General features: G+C 34.1%; 1 protein-coding gene across 1 annotated transcript in view; it reads right to left on the bottom strand.

Moving 5' to 3' along the window:
- LOC138716507 (hemocyanin-like) overlaps positions 1–9,114 on the bottom strand; it is a 168,594-nt gene extending 159,480 nt beyond the window's left edge. The window contains exon 1 of the mRNA XM_069849651.1: positions 9,022–9,114. Coding sequence (XP_069705752.1) covers positions 9,022–9,097 — 76 coding nt within the window. The 5' untranslated portion in view covers positions 9,098–9,114. The remainder of the gene's footprint in view (positions 1–9,021) is intronic.
- Between the last annotated feature and the right edge of the window lie 8,509 nt (positions 9,115–17,623).

Below are 17,623 nucleotides of genomic sequence, written 5' to 3'. Positions count from 1 at the left end.
GCTATATGATAAACGTTCACCTACGTATTACTTTATATTCGAAACACTGTAAATACATTTTGATATTCAGTGACATTTTTTTCCCTCGAAAATGCGTGTGCCTTATACTCAGACAAATACAATAATTATGAAGATCATTCAAGACGGTTTTACGATCCACTCATACGACATTTTCATATTGAGTAATATAGTATGTTTTATAATGGCAATTTAAGTTAAGTTTTCTATAAAATGTAACAACTTTTCCACAAACTGAACATTGTATGCCAATTCCTACCTACAAAAATAAATAATCACCTTCACACAGAGGGTTCAGTTGAGACCCTGAGCGTCGTTTAATGTTCCTCGTGCTAGCCGTACTGTAACTGACTCACAAAAGCTCTTTTTACATAAAAAAAAGTAATGAATTGCCTATTTTAGTTCGCTTTTTAAGTATTACAATCGCTGTTTGTCGATCTCTGACTTTAGGAATACAAGAAAGTCAAGAACGCCTAGAAGCTAGGTAATCCTCAGAACGCCCAAAGTTTTTTTTCTGGATTTTTCCCTCATTCCTATGGATGAATACCAGGTAGCTTTATCAGGCGATTGGAACCCCAATCATCTTCACCACTTCCTTTCCACATCTATCATCCTTTCTTTCATCATCCCGTTACTTCTGATTTTCAGTTCGCTCTACAGGCGGCCCTCCGAAGCTGCTGGCTCTCTCGACCGGCCTCCATGGATTGTATTCATATGATGATGGATTACTTCTGCAACGGACTCCGGGGCAGACCTTCCCGGGGGAGGACTTCCACCCTAGGACCGTTAAGGGAGCCTTGGGGGGGGGTTACCGAAGCAGGAGTGGTATATGGCCTCTGTTGGCTGTAGGGACCGGTCGACAAGGGGGTCGGTGCGGGTAGAGGATCGGTGGGCATGCAACTCATCCCATATAGGGGAGTGTACAATAGACAAATAGATAGTCGTAGTGCGTGGGATGTTCCTTCCCTCCTAAAAAGAAAAAAATCCTCAGAACAATATACACGAGTGAAAATACGCAGCATACTTATTGCAAATACAGAAAAAATCCCCCATCTCTGGTCTAGAAGAAAGAGCGGTGAGCATGAGACAATCGACATCAGCAAATTCTCTTCATGATCATGCACTTGAAAATCCACTTCATCGTACAATTTCATGATGCTATCGATAGGAGCCTAATGAAAAATTCGTCGCAATAATGATGCAATTACTAGACAATATAAGGACCTTCATTTGCTCAAACGAACAGGGAAGAACAGAAATTAATTTCGCGCGCCATGTAATGTATTTGAAAAACAGTGACTATAATTTGTAATGTTGACATTAACATACTGTGTAATTGTATTGATATCAGCGACGCAGTTCACAAATTGTTTTCTCATTTACAGCAGTTTGTAATTGAAATAACAGCAATTATAGGAAGAGCTCAGCAGGTAGCTAGGTGAGAGATGGAGAAATGCTAGATCAGCAACAGGTTATATTTATTAATTTCATGCATTATGTAACTGACTACAAAATACACGAAATGTAAACAAAGCTGTGGTATTGTTTCACGCCGGTTGTCTGTTCGCACAATGAAGAGTCTTCTGTCTCGATGCCCCTAAGAGGAAGTTGACTGGCATGTTGATAGGAATATTGCAAATGAGAAACAATTACTTGTACCTACTGTATTCTTAACTGTCATTAATGAACACAGATAGTGGTTTGGAGTTATTCTGAAAGGAAGACATTAATTAGTATGTCATAATGTAAACGGTGCCTCTGATTGAGATCCTGGCTGATATGTACAGTATTCAGCATTCACCAGCGTTACAAATGTGTTCAAAATTCAATGTAAAACATGGGATCTAGATTTCAGCATTGCTTACATGAAATATAAATATATTCCTATTAATATCCTGAAGGTAGTTGATTTTAAACAGTATTGCTATCTCTTTGTTAATCCGTAATTTGCCACTTATAACTACATTTTACATCTTTTGGTTATTATATATATATATATATATATATACTTTTCATTATTTATTTTGTATTTTTCATGTAATAAATATAAATAACACTTGGGAGGAAATTAAACGCAGAATAAACATGGGAAACACCTGTTATTATTCGATTGAGAAGCTTTTGTCATCTAGTCTGCTGTCAAAAAATCTTGAAGTTAGAATTTATAAAACGGTTATATTACCGGTTGTTCTGTATGGATGTGAAACTTGAACTCTCACTTTGAGAGAGGAACAGAGATTAAGGGTGTTTGAGAATAAGGTTCTTAGGAAAATATTTGGGACTAAGAGGGATGAAGTTACAGGAGAAGGAGAAAGTTACACAAAGCATAACTGCATGCATTGTATTCTTCACCTGACTTAATTAGGATTATTAAATCCAGACGTTTGAGATAAGCAGGGCATGTAGCATGTATGGGTGAATCCAGAAATGCATATAGTGTGTTAGTTGGGAGACCGGAGGGCAAAAGACCTTTGGGGAGGTCGAGACGTAGATGGGAGTATAATATTAAAATGGATTTGAGGGAGGTGATAGAGATTGGATAATCTTGCACAGGATAGGGACCGATGGCGGGCTTATTTGAGAGCGGCAATGAATCTGCGAGTTCCTTAAAAGCCATTTGTACTGCTATCTATTTGTTACTCTGTAATTTGCCTTTATAGCTACAGTTTACATATTTTGTTTATGATATCTACATTTATCTATTTTTCATTTTATATTTTGTACTTTTCATTTATAACTGTATCTGTGTCTTTTATTTACATATGTAAATATGTATTTGTCAGCTTCTTTTCATTTTACATTTGTATTTATACTTGTATCTTGCATTTGTATCTGTTATTATCTCTTTTTTCATGTTATCTCCAATTTTAAGTTCTAAACAACTATTTGTACTGTCTATTGTAATTAGGGCTTTGCGCTGTTACAGAAATAAATAAATAAATATAAATAAATAAATAAATAAATAATAAATAATTAAATAAATAAAGAAATAAAGAAATAAACAAATAAATCTATTATCAGGCAGTATATGTCACTTGACGATATGTATCAGAGGAAGAACAATTGTTTGTATGCATCTGAAGTCTTATTAGTGTAATATGTAGAAAATCGGCGATGTATGCAATAGAGAGAGAAAGAATCTGATCACCCTACCCCATTATCTCTTGGTCTAGTTGCCTTTATAAGTGGCGCCTTGTTGGTATCACTTGTGAGGTTCAGATCTGTCTTCGATAGTTGACTAAACAAACAACAATGTAAACGAAAAACCTTGCTGAGGAGAAATGGTAATTTTGAAAAGATTTGCCCAACAGCACCAAAGAACTTCTTGGTAATTATTTTGCGGAAAATAAACATTTCCTCATGATTATAACATAACAATTAATTAACACAAAGCCAACTAAATGTCAGAAAATGTGTTTTAGAAAATTTTAATATATAAAAGGTTTGAAACATGGTTTTGCTTTCTCCCTTACTCCATTTAAATTGTATTTATATGTCGTATTAAGATAGCAGAATAAATTAGGTCAGTTCTACGAAAAGGTAGTTCAACTTGACATTGAGTATGATGAGCCGACATAGCTTATATGATCAGGAATCTATTGTAGAAAATTTGATACAGTAACAGCCAAAAGTTTAGAAACTCTAGTTCATTACTTACGTTAACATTCTGTAATGAAATATTTTTTGCATTAATTTTTGACAAATATTTTATCAGTGTTGAGAGTTTTTCCACTTCAAAATCATAATACGATTAATAAAAATTAAAGCATCAAGAAATAGTAGAAGTATTGCAGTTTTATACATATTTTTCTTAATTTACTATAACTTAAAGAAAATTCTAATAGTTTTGGTTTATAGATGTTAACCGAGAACTGATATCTCAGTCTCGTCCTCACTATTGCTTTCATACATTTAAAAATCAATAGCATTATCCAGAACCATTTTGGGATTAATTTGTAGCCTGCTGTACAAATAAAATTTACAAAAAGGGATCTCTGAAAACCTTTAATGGCTTTAACTCAACTGTGAAATACAGAGGCATGCGGAAACAGCAGGAAACTTGCGTTATCCATGCAGTGAAGAATATAGAGTAAAAACTGTAATTTATTTCCCTAGTTTCGGTACCTCTAATAAGTTTACAGAACCTTGGTTTATGTAAAGGGTTTTCAAAGTTCCTTTTTTAAACTATATCTTTTAAAGCAAATAAATTAACACCAAAATATTCCTGCACACATTTATTTGTAAAGTTATCTTAACTCACATTTTAATAAGCAAATGGGACAATATTAAGATGTCATTTCGCTGTTCACGTCCACAAAGTAAAATTAAATATATGAGACACACTGTTAACTTTAAAATAATTAAAAATTATGTATTGGATAATTGAAGGATTCAGAGCCATAGTGGGCCAAGCGCCAGTTATTAAAAACAGAGAAAGAAAGGGTTACAGTTAAGTGAATATCATAGTTTAATGAAGATTGACATATCACTTAGTTTTAATGTGTATACTTTATATTACTTGCTATATGTTTCCATTGAATTGTGGTAATAACTTCATTTTAACCCTTATTTTCTGCGGTTTTAGTAAATGGCGCTTGGCCCATTATGGTTCTGAACCCTTAAATTTTACTAGTCCTCTTTTTTATATTGTGATTTTCAAGGGGACAATCGTTCTATTTTGTCACAAACTATGGATATAAAACTTCATTGCACATTGTTAACGTGAAGAACTGAGTTCCGAAAACTTTTGACTGACATTGTGATTAGTTATCCTAAGACTAGTACTAGATTTCAAATCGAAACAGTGAAGGCTTGAAAACTGAAAGCATTACATTGAAAATTTGTCACACATATATCGGTACTTGAAATAAATCCAGATTAGCAATACTATAGAAATATAGAAAGACGGATCGAAGTAGCTACAAGAGCAAGACTAACTGTGCACAATAACCATATCTGAAATGATGATGATATACCGACTGGAACAGATCATTTAACTCAAAAGTTGTGTTTAATTGCGGATATAAAGGAACAAATTCTGTTTGTTGGTAATTTAACCCTAGAATGCTATCGTCATTGAGTACAGGCTAGACAAGTTCCTATTACCGACGGCAGGAGTCCGAACTACTGAGCTAGTTGCATGCTTCCTGTTTGCAGCGACCTCATCTCCAATCGGTAATAAGAATTTGGTGGACCTATAGTACTATATTGCTATTAATATGTAAAAATGACGTAATAGGCAAAAAGAGTGTTTTTGGGCTCTATATTCGTTTTGGAATAAAATTTTTATTTACTTCTCTGTAGTTCTGTTTATGTCTCTTTTTTTTTTTTTTGTTTCTAATTTTTATTTTCATGAAAATAAACTTGCATGAAATATAAAATAATATAGACCTAACTACAAGAAAATATTTACGAATATAATTTTTATTTCATTTCTTTAGTTTTATTTGTTTTTTGTTTCTAATTTCTGCTTGTATCAAAATAAATTTACAGAAAACAAAAAAACCATATAACTACAGGAAAATCTTTCAGAATACGATTTTATTCTTTCTTTTCTTTTCTTCGGTAGCAGAATACATGGTGACTGTTTTCTTGCTGCTTTTCTTCTTTCTCTCTTCGCTTGTTTTCTACAAATATTCTCAACCTTTTCTACTGTATCTTCCATTATTTTTTTTCTCCTTGAGCTGCAACTTCATCCCGGTATGTATTTTGGATCCTTGTCACTGTCACAAGTTTCATATTCAATCTATACATTGCCTTCAGCACCATCATCTGAACTTTAAAGCTATCATTTGCAAAGTAGTGTCAGAATCATCACGTAAGTTGTCATCCAGTGTTACATTGTTAGATAAAATATAGGTACTTGTAACGAAATAAATAAACTGCACTGACAAAAAATTTTCTATTAATAATATTGATACGTTACGTAAATCTGACATACACTTCCAAATGTATCTTATAATAACTTGCCTATGCGTGTAAGTTGCAATTTGCTATTATGACTGCTAGTCAGCAACTGATGTCGAATGTTATTCAAGAACTTCCTTTCTTCAATGAGGAGATGCACCAAACTGCTGGTACATGATGCCGATGTTTATCTCTTGTTGCAGCTGTGGCTTGAAATCAAATGTGATCCGTTTCTAAAGATCCACATCGTGTAATGCCTGAACACGATTCATGCGGCAGAGGTAAAGTTTCAGGTAACGTTGACAAGTTGTGTATGACATAGCGGAAAGCCCTCTTGGGACTTGCTGTCATACTAACTAAAATTAACTAAAGTGCTCTTATACCCCTTTGCTTCTGAATTCTTCAATTGTTTTGATTTGTACGGTATAAAACGATGATATGAAGAGACCGGCACTATAAATCACAGTCTCATCTCTTGAGGAAAGTTTCGAAGTACTTCTGGTTTGCGAACTACTAAATATCCATCCATGACCTTTGGCAGAGTTGGGCACCAAGAGCGATTTCTATCATCTCACGGGGAGACATATGACTTCTTTTCAAGCCCTTTCTTCCCCACCGAACATAGTGCAGCGTTGATGCCGAGACGGATGAATATTAAGTATCCTCGTTTAGAGTTTGGATATGCTCTCGGTGCAGAAATGAGTATCAGAACGATTTCCTTGTGGGTAAAGCTGGTGGGCACGTAGGACTGACATTGTCATTAATGTCTCCTTTTTCTATTTGTTTGCTTAGAGTATACAACCTGTGCTTTGCCATAGGCATATCACTTATATTTCAGATGCTATTCTTGAAGAGAACAGTAGATGTTGTTGATGAAACTTGTCACTCCTACTGTATTTATGTGTGTCCTCATCATTTAGTGCAGACTTTGCTTCGACAGTATTGAAGGCCGGTCTGTTAAAAAGTGTGTGCATTCCGTCAGTAAGTGTATTGCTGTGTGACGTGTTTTCTCGGGGCAACTGCATAATGGAGACGGTGATTTGTTAATTCTGTGCAAATATGATTTGAAACATCCGTGGTTTGTCAGGAATTGGGATAGGATATGGTTTGGCCTTAGGGATATTGAGAGCCTATGTGTGATGGATTTTTAATTTTATTTTATTGGGTTATTTTACGACGCTGTATCAACATCTTAGGTTATTTAGCGTCTGAATGATATGAAGGTGATAATGCCGGTGAAATGAGTCCGGGATCCAACACCGAAAGTTATCCAGCATTTGCTTCTATTGGTTTGAGGGAAAACCCCGGAAAAAACCTCAACCAGATAACTTGCCCCGACCGGGATTCGAACCCGGGCCACCTGGTTTCGCGGCCAGACGCGCTGACCGTTACTCCACAGGTGTGGACTGTGTGATGGATGGAATATAGTGTTTTGTATGTAGTGCTACCTCTGTGTGTATGTATGTAGCATTCCAGATGTTTATATAATAGTTTTGGATTAGTTGTTTAGAAAGGCGTAGTGGGATGGAGTTATATTCTATGGTGTTCCTATATCTGGCTGCAATTTTGGCCAGATAGTCGGCTCTTTCGTTGCCCTTAATTCCAGAGTGGCCTTTGATCCAGATCAGTGAAATTTCGGTAGTTTTCTTAAGGTCAATCATTTTCTTTCTAATGTACACTGCAATCGGCTGTGTCGTTCTTTTGTTAGCTACTGCATGAAGTGCAGCTTGCGAGTCGACGTGGATGCCATACGATGTTTTATCCTTACGTTGGGATATTATCCAATCAATTATCATTTTGATTCCGATGAGTTCTGCTTGGAAAACCGTGCATTCGTTTCCTAATCTTTGAGTTCCTGTGTATATTTCTAATGATTTTTTTTTAATCTCTCCTTTAGAGAGAGCTTAACTTCCAGCCATTCTCTGGGTCTCTTTGGTCTGTAATGGGATTGACTCTGCTTTAGAAAGTAATTATGTTATAGTAGAGAAATAAAATGGCTGATAGTGTTTTCTTAATTTCACGTTATCCACTACCACGAAGTCCATAGAAATTTCCGACCATATGGCGAACTTGTTCAATAATTGATAAGATCGCAAAGATTCACAGAAATTGTGTCATTTCAGGATGTAAGGTCACGGCAGTGTTATCTCTCTGTGGTGTGGCAAAATACTGGTCAAAATGTTGCTACATCTAATTCTTTCCATCATATTTCATTGCATAATTTATCTCACTGGTAATTTTTCCGAACTCCAATCACGCTCAACTGTATAACTAATGATACTTTTTTTTAACATCGCCCGAGATAACCCCCCTTGACACGACCCTGCTTTGCTATTGCTTAAAATTGCATCCACCAGATTAAAAGCCATTAATGGGGTTGAATGTACGTACATGACCGGGTATCAAATATTTCTTTTCCGGAAACATTATTTAAAAATAAGACTAATTACATTGCCTAATAATTATTCGACCAGACAAGCCTGGTGATTACATATAAGCAATTTAGTACCATGTAGCACGCAGGGGTGCACAAAGTATTATTTTATAACGTCAGATGAAGTTATGGTCATAACATTTTTCATAAAACAATGAAGTAGGCCTACGATTGTCTTTCAAGATTGATTCATTTCCGCTTAGTGGTGCATATTAATAATATAACATTAAATATGAGTTTAAATGTCAAATTTTTTTGAAATCAAACCAAATTAATTTATTTAATACATTAGATCGATAAATTATTTCATGGTAGTAATGTAATCCGATGTAACATTTTAATTAATACTTCACGTATTTGTACGGAATAACGTTTTGTTAGGTCGACATGTAATGGACAAAGACGGAAAGAGACCACGCCTGTGGAGTAACGGTTAGCGAGTCTGGCCGCGAAACCAGGATGGAATTTTATTATATCTCGTCAGTACAACTACTCTGGGATAAATAAAACTTCCAATATGCACTGGAGGAAGAGAGCGCAAAATTCAGACCTATCGGAACGCTTCAAATTTCTTTCGGTAGGAAATAAAATATCAACATGATTGTAAGCTGAAAGAATGAAAGCTATTGGTTTCACATAAACCTTGTTAGATTTTAATTTACCTTTAACCTCTTGTTGGGGAACGGCTTCGGAGAATGTAAGAGCCGCAACCACCTCTAATACGAGAAGTATCGTCATTGTAGCTAGACAACGCGGACAGTATTAGTTAAGACAACTATATCGACTTTTATATTCTCGTGCAGAACCTGCCTGTCGATAAGCAAACGAAAATATTCAGGAAGAATAGATAGTTAAAAGTGCAGGCCACTGTTTATGATAGAGAATATGCATGCGTCATTCCCAGTGTCTAGAGTTGCCATTTACGTATCTTAATTTTCTTAGTTAAAATTCCATCGAAGGGGGTAGGCTTTTAAGGGCTATATAGGCCTCTTTCTTATCTCGGTTTTTTCTAGAAGCGCAGCTACAGTAACTTTCTTACAAATTTATCAACCATGTAAAATTCAATAATACAGATGACACGAAGTGCCGTCCGTCGCTGTGAGTAGGTATCAGCATGTTCGGCTACGCATCAATCAATAGTTTCAGGTCAACGCAGGATACAGCAGAATGTAGTACTGTTCATATGCACAAATATCCGTCAAAATGAGGAGATTGCAGAATTCTCAGACGGACGGAGTGGCATTAAATGCGGACTTCTTCGGAACTGGATGTTATTTAACCTGAATCGATAGATTGCATATTATTGAATATTATATTATGTACTTACAGGAGTGCGGTCTACAACTGTAACATTCATCCTTGCTATAAGAGAGCTAAATGAAACAAAATACATGCATAAATGCACATACTTACTTACGGCTTTTAAGGAACCCGGAGGTTCATTGCCGCCCTCTCATAAATGTGTACAGACACACAATTCTTGGAATAAATTATACGCCCACAACGTCCGAAGTAAATTCAACTCTCAAATTCAGAGCGTTATTCAGGACCGGTTTCGATCTTCGGTAGAAAGATTTATATTTGTTTCTGTTTCTACATACGAGTTTTTGTACTTCGTCCCGTGATTGCCGTATTGTCTTGAGATATGGGCCTATGCCGTGCCGACCACATGAAAAAGGAATAAGGAATTCCGCTGCTTACGAATGATCAATATTGAATACAGTTACTCTTTCTCATGACAAAGTCTGTGGCTGTAGAATTAGTAAAAAAAAAAGATTAAAAAAAACAATGCGGCTTTATATTTTTGGCTCTATTTCAAACTGTGTTATGCATTGATTACTTGAGATCTACGCTCTTTATATCAATTTGCGCTGGGTAACTTTCGGTGCTGGACCCCGGACTCATTTCACCGGCATTATCACCTTCATTCTTTCAGGCGCTAAATAACCTAGATGTTTATACAGCGTCGTAAAATAACCCAATAAAATTAAAAAAATAAAATATATCAATTTGCATCCACTTGATCATCACTCTCTCCTCTGTGTTTCATTGGTAGACTCCTGTATTTTATCCTTGTGTGTAAGAATTGCCGTTATATCTTGTTATAGTAAGAGTACATAAAAAGTGAAAAACATTTGGATAATAATCGGTCCTATGAAGTCAGATTTCCTATTATGTTCTTTATTATGGTGAAAAATTAAAGTAAAACTTTCTAGGACTTACTTACAAGCTACAACATTGAACATATCTTATCCGAGTTTAACTCTTCCTTCAGATAGGCTGTACATAATATTCACAACAAGTATTTTTTTACATGTATGAACACTTATTAACACTTATCGAACTTCGTTACTGATACGAGTATGAAATATCATCGGGGCAGGGGCTTTCCCTGTTTTTAAAGAACTATTTTCGTAGTACTGTTGATAACACTAAATTGCAGGTATGTAGATTCCAGTAAGAAACATAGTGATATGGAGAGGAATGATCAAGATGTAAGAAGACAGTGGTTCCCAAACTTTTTGAAGGTGCGACCCACTTTTGGGTGAGATAAGTATTTGTTTGCGACCCCTCATTATGTTACCAGTAATTAAGCTCATTCGAAAAATACAAATGCCTGTAAGAGCGATAACAACGACAATTTGACTCAAAACCAGTCAATACCACCCAGCTTCGATATCTGCAAGACGAGAAATTGCAATATGCAGACCTAATTTTCAATTCTTTATGGCTTCTTAAACTGGCCTTCCTTGCTGATATATTTTTTTTTCAAACACTTAGAACACTTTAAACAGTAGGTTGATAGACCAAGATGTTAACATAACAGCCGAAAATAAAATAGACTGATTTATAAGGAAACTTGATTGCCTGTAGACATTACTGGAGGAAAGGAAAATTTATTCATTCCAGTACATTAGGCCTAAAGAAGTCACGGAAAGTTTAGCTATGTAGGTATCGTATGACGTGACAAATTCTTGTTTGTTTTTGCGGACATACAATTAAGTTTGCACAATTTTAAACAACAGCTTTTTGAATATCTTCCTGAAGAAACTAAAAGCAATCATAGCAGTGACAGATAGATACCGAGTCCGTTTTTAAATAGTTGCATTCAACCGGCTGAAAGTCCAAAAAATATTAAAGAAGAAAACATTGAGATATGTGCTTACTGATGGAAGTATAAAAGTATACTTTCCCCACAGACGGTGGAGCCACCGACTTAGCTCTGTTGGCTAAGGCGATTGGCTGTCGATCTGAAATTGTGCTCGGGCGCGGGTTCGATTCTCGTTTGGGCTGATTACCTGGTTGGGTTTTTTTCCTAAGCTTTCCCCAATCGTAAGGCAAATGTCAGGTAATCTATATCGAATCCTCGCCAAATATCATCTCACTATCACCAATTCCATCAACGCTAAATAACTTCGTAGTTGATACAGCGTAGTTAAATAACCAAATAAATAAATAAATAAATAAATAAATAAATAAATAAATAAATAAATAAATAAATAAATAAATAAATAAATAAATCTATACTAATAATAAATCTGCAGCCGAAATTTTTCTGGTAATTTTCGATTTTCCAAAAATAATTGGTCCTAACATATATAATTAACCACCCTGAAACCGAAAATCGCATTTTTGAAATTTTTGTTTGTATGTCTGTCTGTATGTTTGTTACCTTTTCACGCGATCATGGCTGAACTGATTTATATGAAAATTGGAATATAAATTAAGTTCGTTGTAACTTAGATTTTAGGCTATATGGCATTCAAAATACTTTATTTAAAAGGGGGGTTATAAGGGGGCCTGAATTAAATAAATCGAAATATCTCGCTTATTATTGATTTTTGTGAAAGATGTTACATAACAAAAGTTTCTTTAAAAATGATTTCCGATAAGTTTTATTCTTTACACAATTTTGATGGGACTGATATTTAATGAGATAAATGAGTTTTAAAATTAAAATAACGCCATCTAAGACGGTGCAATGAAATAACAAATGACTTCGTCTATAAGGGGCCTTGGGCAACAACAATCGAAAAAGGGGCCTTGGACAGCAACAATGGAAAGCTATTAAACTATTCCTATGCACAGAAAATTTGATATGCTTTTTTGTACATTCGTTTTCTGTATTTCTTAAAATAATATTTATGTACACACTCATTTTAATCTCAGAGAATTTAATGAACAACGAGAGTGTATTGATTTAGTATGCAGTAATAGTACGTTAGCTTAGCAATCCATTATTTCATAATTCAAATTTTAACTATGCTCAATTGAATCGTGTTAAAATACATAAAATAGACTATATATGCAATAAATGCAATGCAAAAAAAATAGGGTAATGAGCCAAGCAGATTATGTTGCGCTATTGTAAAGGTTCTTGCTTCTGAGATTCAAGAGCCCCCACAACAAATTAAAAAATTTCTTATCGGAGTACATCCGTTATCAACGCACTTTTTATATAATATAATATAATATAATATAATATAATATAATATAATATAATATAATATAATATAATATAATATAATATAATATAATATAATATAATACCATATAATATAATATAATATAATATAATATAATATAATATAATATAATATAATATAATATAATATAATATAATATAATATAATATAATATATTATAATAATAAATATGTAGCCGAAAATTTTCTGGTAATTTTCCCTTTTCCAAAAATAATTGGTGTTAACATGTATAATTATTCATCCTGAGACCGAAAATCGCTTTTTTGAAATTTTTGTTTGTATGTCTGTCTGTCTGTCTATTTGTTACCTTTTCACGCGATAATGGATGAACGGATTTCGATGAAAATTGAAATATAAGTTAAGTTCGTTATAATTTAGATTTTAGGCTATATGGCATTCAAAATACTTCATTTAACGGGGCCTGAATTAAATCGAAATATCTCGCTTATTATTGTTTTTTTTTTTTTGTGAAAAATGTTACATAACAAAAGTTTCTTTAAAAGTGATTTCCGATAAGTTTTATTCTATGCAAAATTTGGTAGGTCTGATAGACTTTTAAAATAATAATACAATACGTTTTCACCGCCACCTCAGATTGTAGCGTTGTTGTTCCTGCAGTAATTCCCATGTGCAAAATATAAAATTTTTGAGTAGGAAGAAAAATCACATTTATTCATTCCATGGCAATGGTACATAGAAGATCGTGAATTCTTACATTTTCGAAAGAAAGAAATATAATTACATATCACTGTTTATGCTGTATCACTATTTAAGTTATTTGAAGGTTTCAGAACCATAGTGGGCCAAGCGCCATTTGCTGAAGACGTAGAAAACAAGGGTTAAAATTAAGTTATTATCATAATTAAATGGAACCATATAGCAAGTAATATAAAGTATACACAATAAAACTAAATGATATGTCAATCTTCATTAAACTATAGTTGCGTGTAATAACAAATAAGAAACATGTTAAAGGAATTGTCATTGCACCAAATGAGTGGTCTCTGGACCAAAATAATCGCAATTTAATTATTTAAATATAATTTCAATTAAGTAACATATTAAACGATTTATCCTTCTAACAAACACGAATGTTCCCTGGATCAAACGTCCTATTTTAATTACGTAATTACTTTATATTTATTTCTAACAGGTGCAGAGGAGCGCACGGGTACGGCTAGTAAATAAATAAATAAATAAATAAATAAATAAATAAATAAATAATCAGTTTTAGATCAAAAGAATGCAAGAATACCTCGAGCTTGAAAAAAAAACTCACAGTTTTGACGGCATTTGCAAACTCGTGTTTGTGCAAAATAAGTTTCCAGTCTATGATTGTCATCAAAATAAAAGAAAAATCTCCATGAAATTGAAAATGATATAATTGTCTGTATATTGAATACAGAGCCAAAATTTTAATTTAGTGATTAGAAGTTGTGTACCACCATCTCTCCTAGTCCCGAGGTAGAAATTTTACAAGAAAATTTCTGACCCCGCCGGGAATCGAACCCGGGCCGGCCAGCTAAGTGCTATAGTTTAATATCCTTAAATTGAAGAAGAAGAAGAAGAAGAAGAAGAAGAAGAAGAAGAAGAAAAAGAGCAGGATATTTGGAACCGTTTGAGATAGAAAATATATGAGCCTACGTTATTGTAGAAATGATACCTCCTGTAGGTAGGCAAGTTTTTAAATTTAAGGCCTGGTGACTGTATCCGTGTTTAAAGAGATTGTGAAAATCTTCGTGGGGTAGTAGGGCAGGACACTTTCAGCCACTTGAGACAGGGAATGCGTGTCCGACAAAGCTCCCTTTTTTTTTTTTTAAGTCATCAGTGGAAGCAACTTACAGTATATGGGCCCGTGGGGCCCGAGTCCACCCAATAATTTGCGGTATTAATAATAATAATAATAATAATAATAATAATAATAATATTATAATTATTATTATTATTATTATTAATGATATTTATTTATTTTAATTTATAACTCAAGTGTTTGAGCCCAACCAATGTTTTCCAAAACTTGTCACCACTGTACGCCATTATAAAAGTGCTAACCCCTGCAGCACTTAAACCAAGAAACACTGTGCAGTTTTATTTGTTCAGTATATAGCGTGATATGTGGCATGGATATTCGTAATTATTGTAACTATTGTCTTCGCATATACAATTTAAATATACTATCTGAACTTATCACCATCGGCCTCATCTTCTTTATTTCTTTCTTTCTTACTTATTTTCTTTAATCTCCCTTTTTCTCCGACTTACACACCATTGCGGGTAGTGGAGGGAGATTCTTTAGATCGTACACTAGACATTTCACAAATGCGGGCCTCCCTGAACATGGGATTGGCATGACGCAGGACCACCGCAGAGAAATCACAGGACAATTACAAGACAACGGACAAGCAACCAGTCCCGCGGAAGGAAGATAAATTTACCGACTTCATCACCATGAGTCACCAATGGCAATTATAGCGAATGAGTCTTTGACTCGTTTCATTCTTATCAAATACAAGATGACCATTTGAATTACCTCTTTCTAGAACCATTCGCTTTCTGCTTTCTTCGAGATTATAATGTTGGAAGTAATTAGAATACAGTTACCTAATTAATTAATGGCGCTGTAATATTGCAGCAATTTTTTCTTGCGTCTGTATGTTTTGTGATACTGAGTAAGCTAAGTTTTTTTCTGATGCATTATTTTCTATCGCGTTGTCTCACGTATGCCTGTAGAAACCAATATAATTGGACAGAATTATTTATTTTTTCGTTTGCATTCTTCATCAGATCTCTACTCCATATTATATTAATACAAGGATTTTTTTTGTGAATTTTTAAAATTGGATTCAGTTTTTACTAGCTTTACTCTTGAGATCTTATTGTTTTACACATGGGCAATATCTTATACTTAAGATTCTTTATTTTAAATTATTGATGTACTACAGAAATTGTTTATCACTTCGTGGCATATGATTAGGCCTATACTGTCGAACATAAGGAATAACTGATGGCTTGAAAATACAGCAAAAAACGAGGTGTCCCAGGAAATTTTGTTCCTTTCAATAGAACTGAATATTTCCTTCATTAGAATTTTGTATTTATAATATATTAACCATTTTTTCATACACCTATTCACAATTGGTGGTGGGAAGAACCGGAATGGTTTTAAAATCGCAAGATAGGTAGCATGCAGCAAATACGGAAACGTGGAACTGTCAAGGAAAACTTTGTCATTGTAGAAAATATGACATTCTTATGCATTCACTTATGTAAGCCTTTCAGCGTAGGCTACTTAGGATGTGGGCTGTTAATTATATAGGATGTGTTAAATAAATTACGGTTATGTATGTATTAAAGAAAGAGAGCGAAGGAAACACAAAGTACTAAACTTATCATTTTACAACCCACAATATCTCGCCAGAATGGTCTTAATGAGTATGTATTAGGTCTTCATATATGGAAGTCATATATACCTACTCGCAGTATGTACACAGTTTGTAACTTTATATTAACAAGATTTAAATTTGGAATTACTCATGCCTGAAAAATGCGCTTGCTTTGACATCACTGATGTACGCAGTGGATGTAAATACAACCCTGCAATAGGTACCGATACACTGAAATGATAAGACGATAACATAGAAAATTATAAGAATATGAATGTACTAAAACGATGGCAGAGTAAACGGAAGTCATCCGAGAAACTCTGAACCAAAATTATTCCTTGATCACTACAAATTGCACTTTCTCTTAATGAAATCGATAAACCAACTCTAGTCATTCGCACAATGTAGATGCAAGAATTCGTAAAATCAGCTACGGTTCAGCAGAAAGTTTATATAAATGTTGAAATTTTCATTCTTCATAATTTTTCCTTTAAAACTTCAATTAATTTACAGCATTTACAATTTGCATTTGTATATACTAGTCTCATATTAACTATGGATTTAAGTACATAGTCTCATGATTGTTATATTATCAGGTTCCATAAAATGCAAAGATGTGCTGAATGGTGATGTGATTTAGTATGCGGGACTTGTATGTCTGTTTCGCTCTTGGGTCTTTTGATATTGATGTGTGGTCTCTGCAAACATGACCTAAAACGTGATTCTTGTTGATGGAAATGTTCTGTCGGGAGATGTATTCCACTTCAAAATATGAACCCAGCTTTAAAATAAAGAAGCTATTGAGAGATTTTTTGCTCAGCATTTAACTTTAATCAAACTAATGAAAACCGTATTCTTTGTACGTAAACATACTCAGTCTGCAAACCGCGGTGGATTCAACATGTTTATTTATGTAACAGTGGATATCTGTTTACCAAGCACCGTTCCTTTCTACATACTGTAAGTTCGTAGAAGTCTTCAAAACCTTCAAACGATGTTATAATTTGATTTATATTTTTCTGAATCGATGTCAAAGAACGATGATATTTCATAGCGGCTACAAAGACATATATTCTGCGAAGCATGAATCTTGAGCGAGAATAGGTCGATAATTTAGCCTGGATCTTCCTCATTCAGGAGAAGGCAATATTCCTATACGTATCGTAATTATACGAATCGTGAGTTCCAGCTGTTTTCCCTCTTACAATATATAAAAAAATTTTAACGCCCTCCGTCGTAATTTAATAATAAAATCCGGATTCCGTAGCAGACTGAACTATCACTTTACGATATACAGGATGTTAAAAAAGTATAATATTTTGAGGGTGCTGGTAAGCATCACAACAAGAAAAGTAGTACAATAAACTTGTGTTCTAAAGTTACTAGTTTTTACG

The sequence above is a fragment of the Periplaneta americana genome, chromosome 16 (genome assembly GCF_040183065.1).
Source record: "Periplaneta americana isolate PAMFEO1 chromosome 16, P.americana_PAMFEO1_priV1, whole genome shotgun sequence".
Taxonomy (NCBI): domain Eukaryota; kingdom Metazoa; phylum Arthropoda; class Insecta; order Blattodea; family Blattidae; genus Periplaneta; species Periplaneta americana.
The sequence above is the reverse complement of the archived record's forward strand: the minus strand, read 5'-3'. Positions and strand labels throughout refer to the sequence as shown.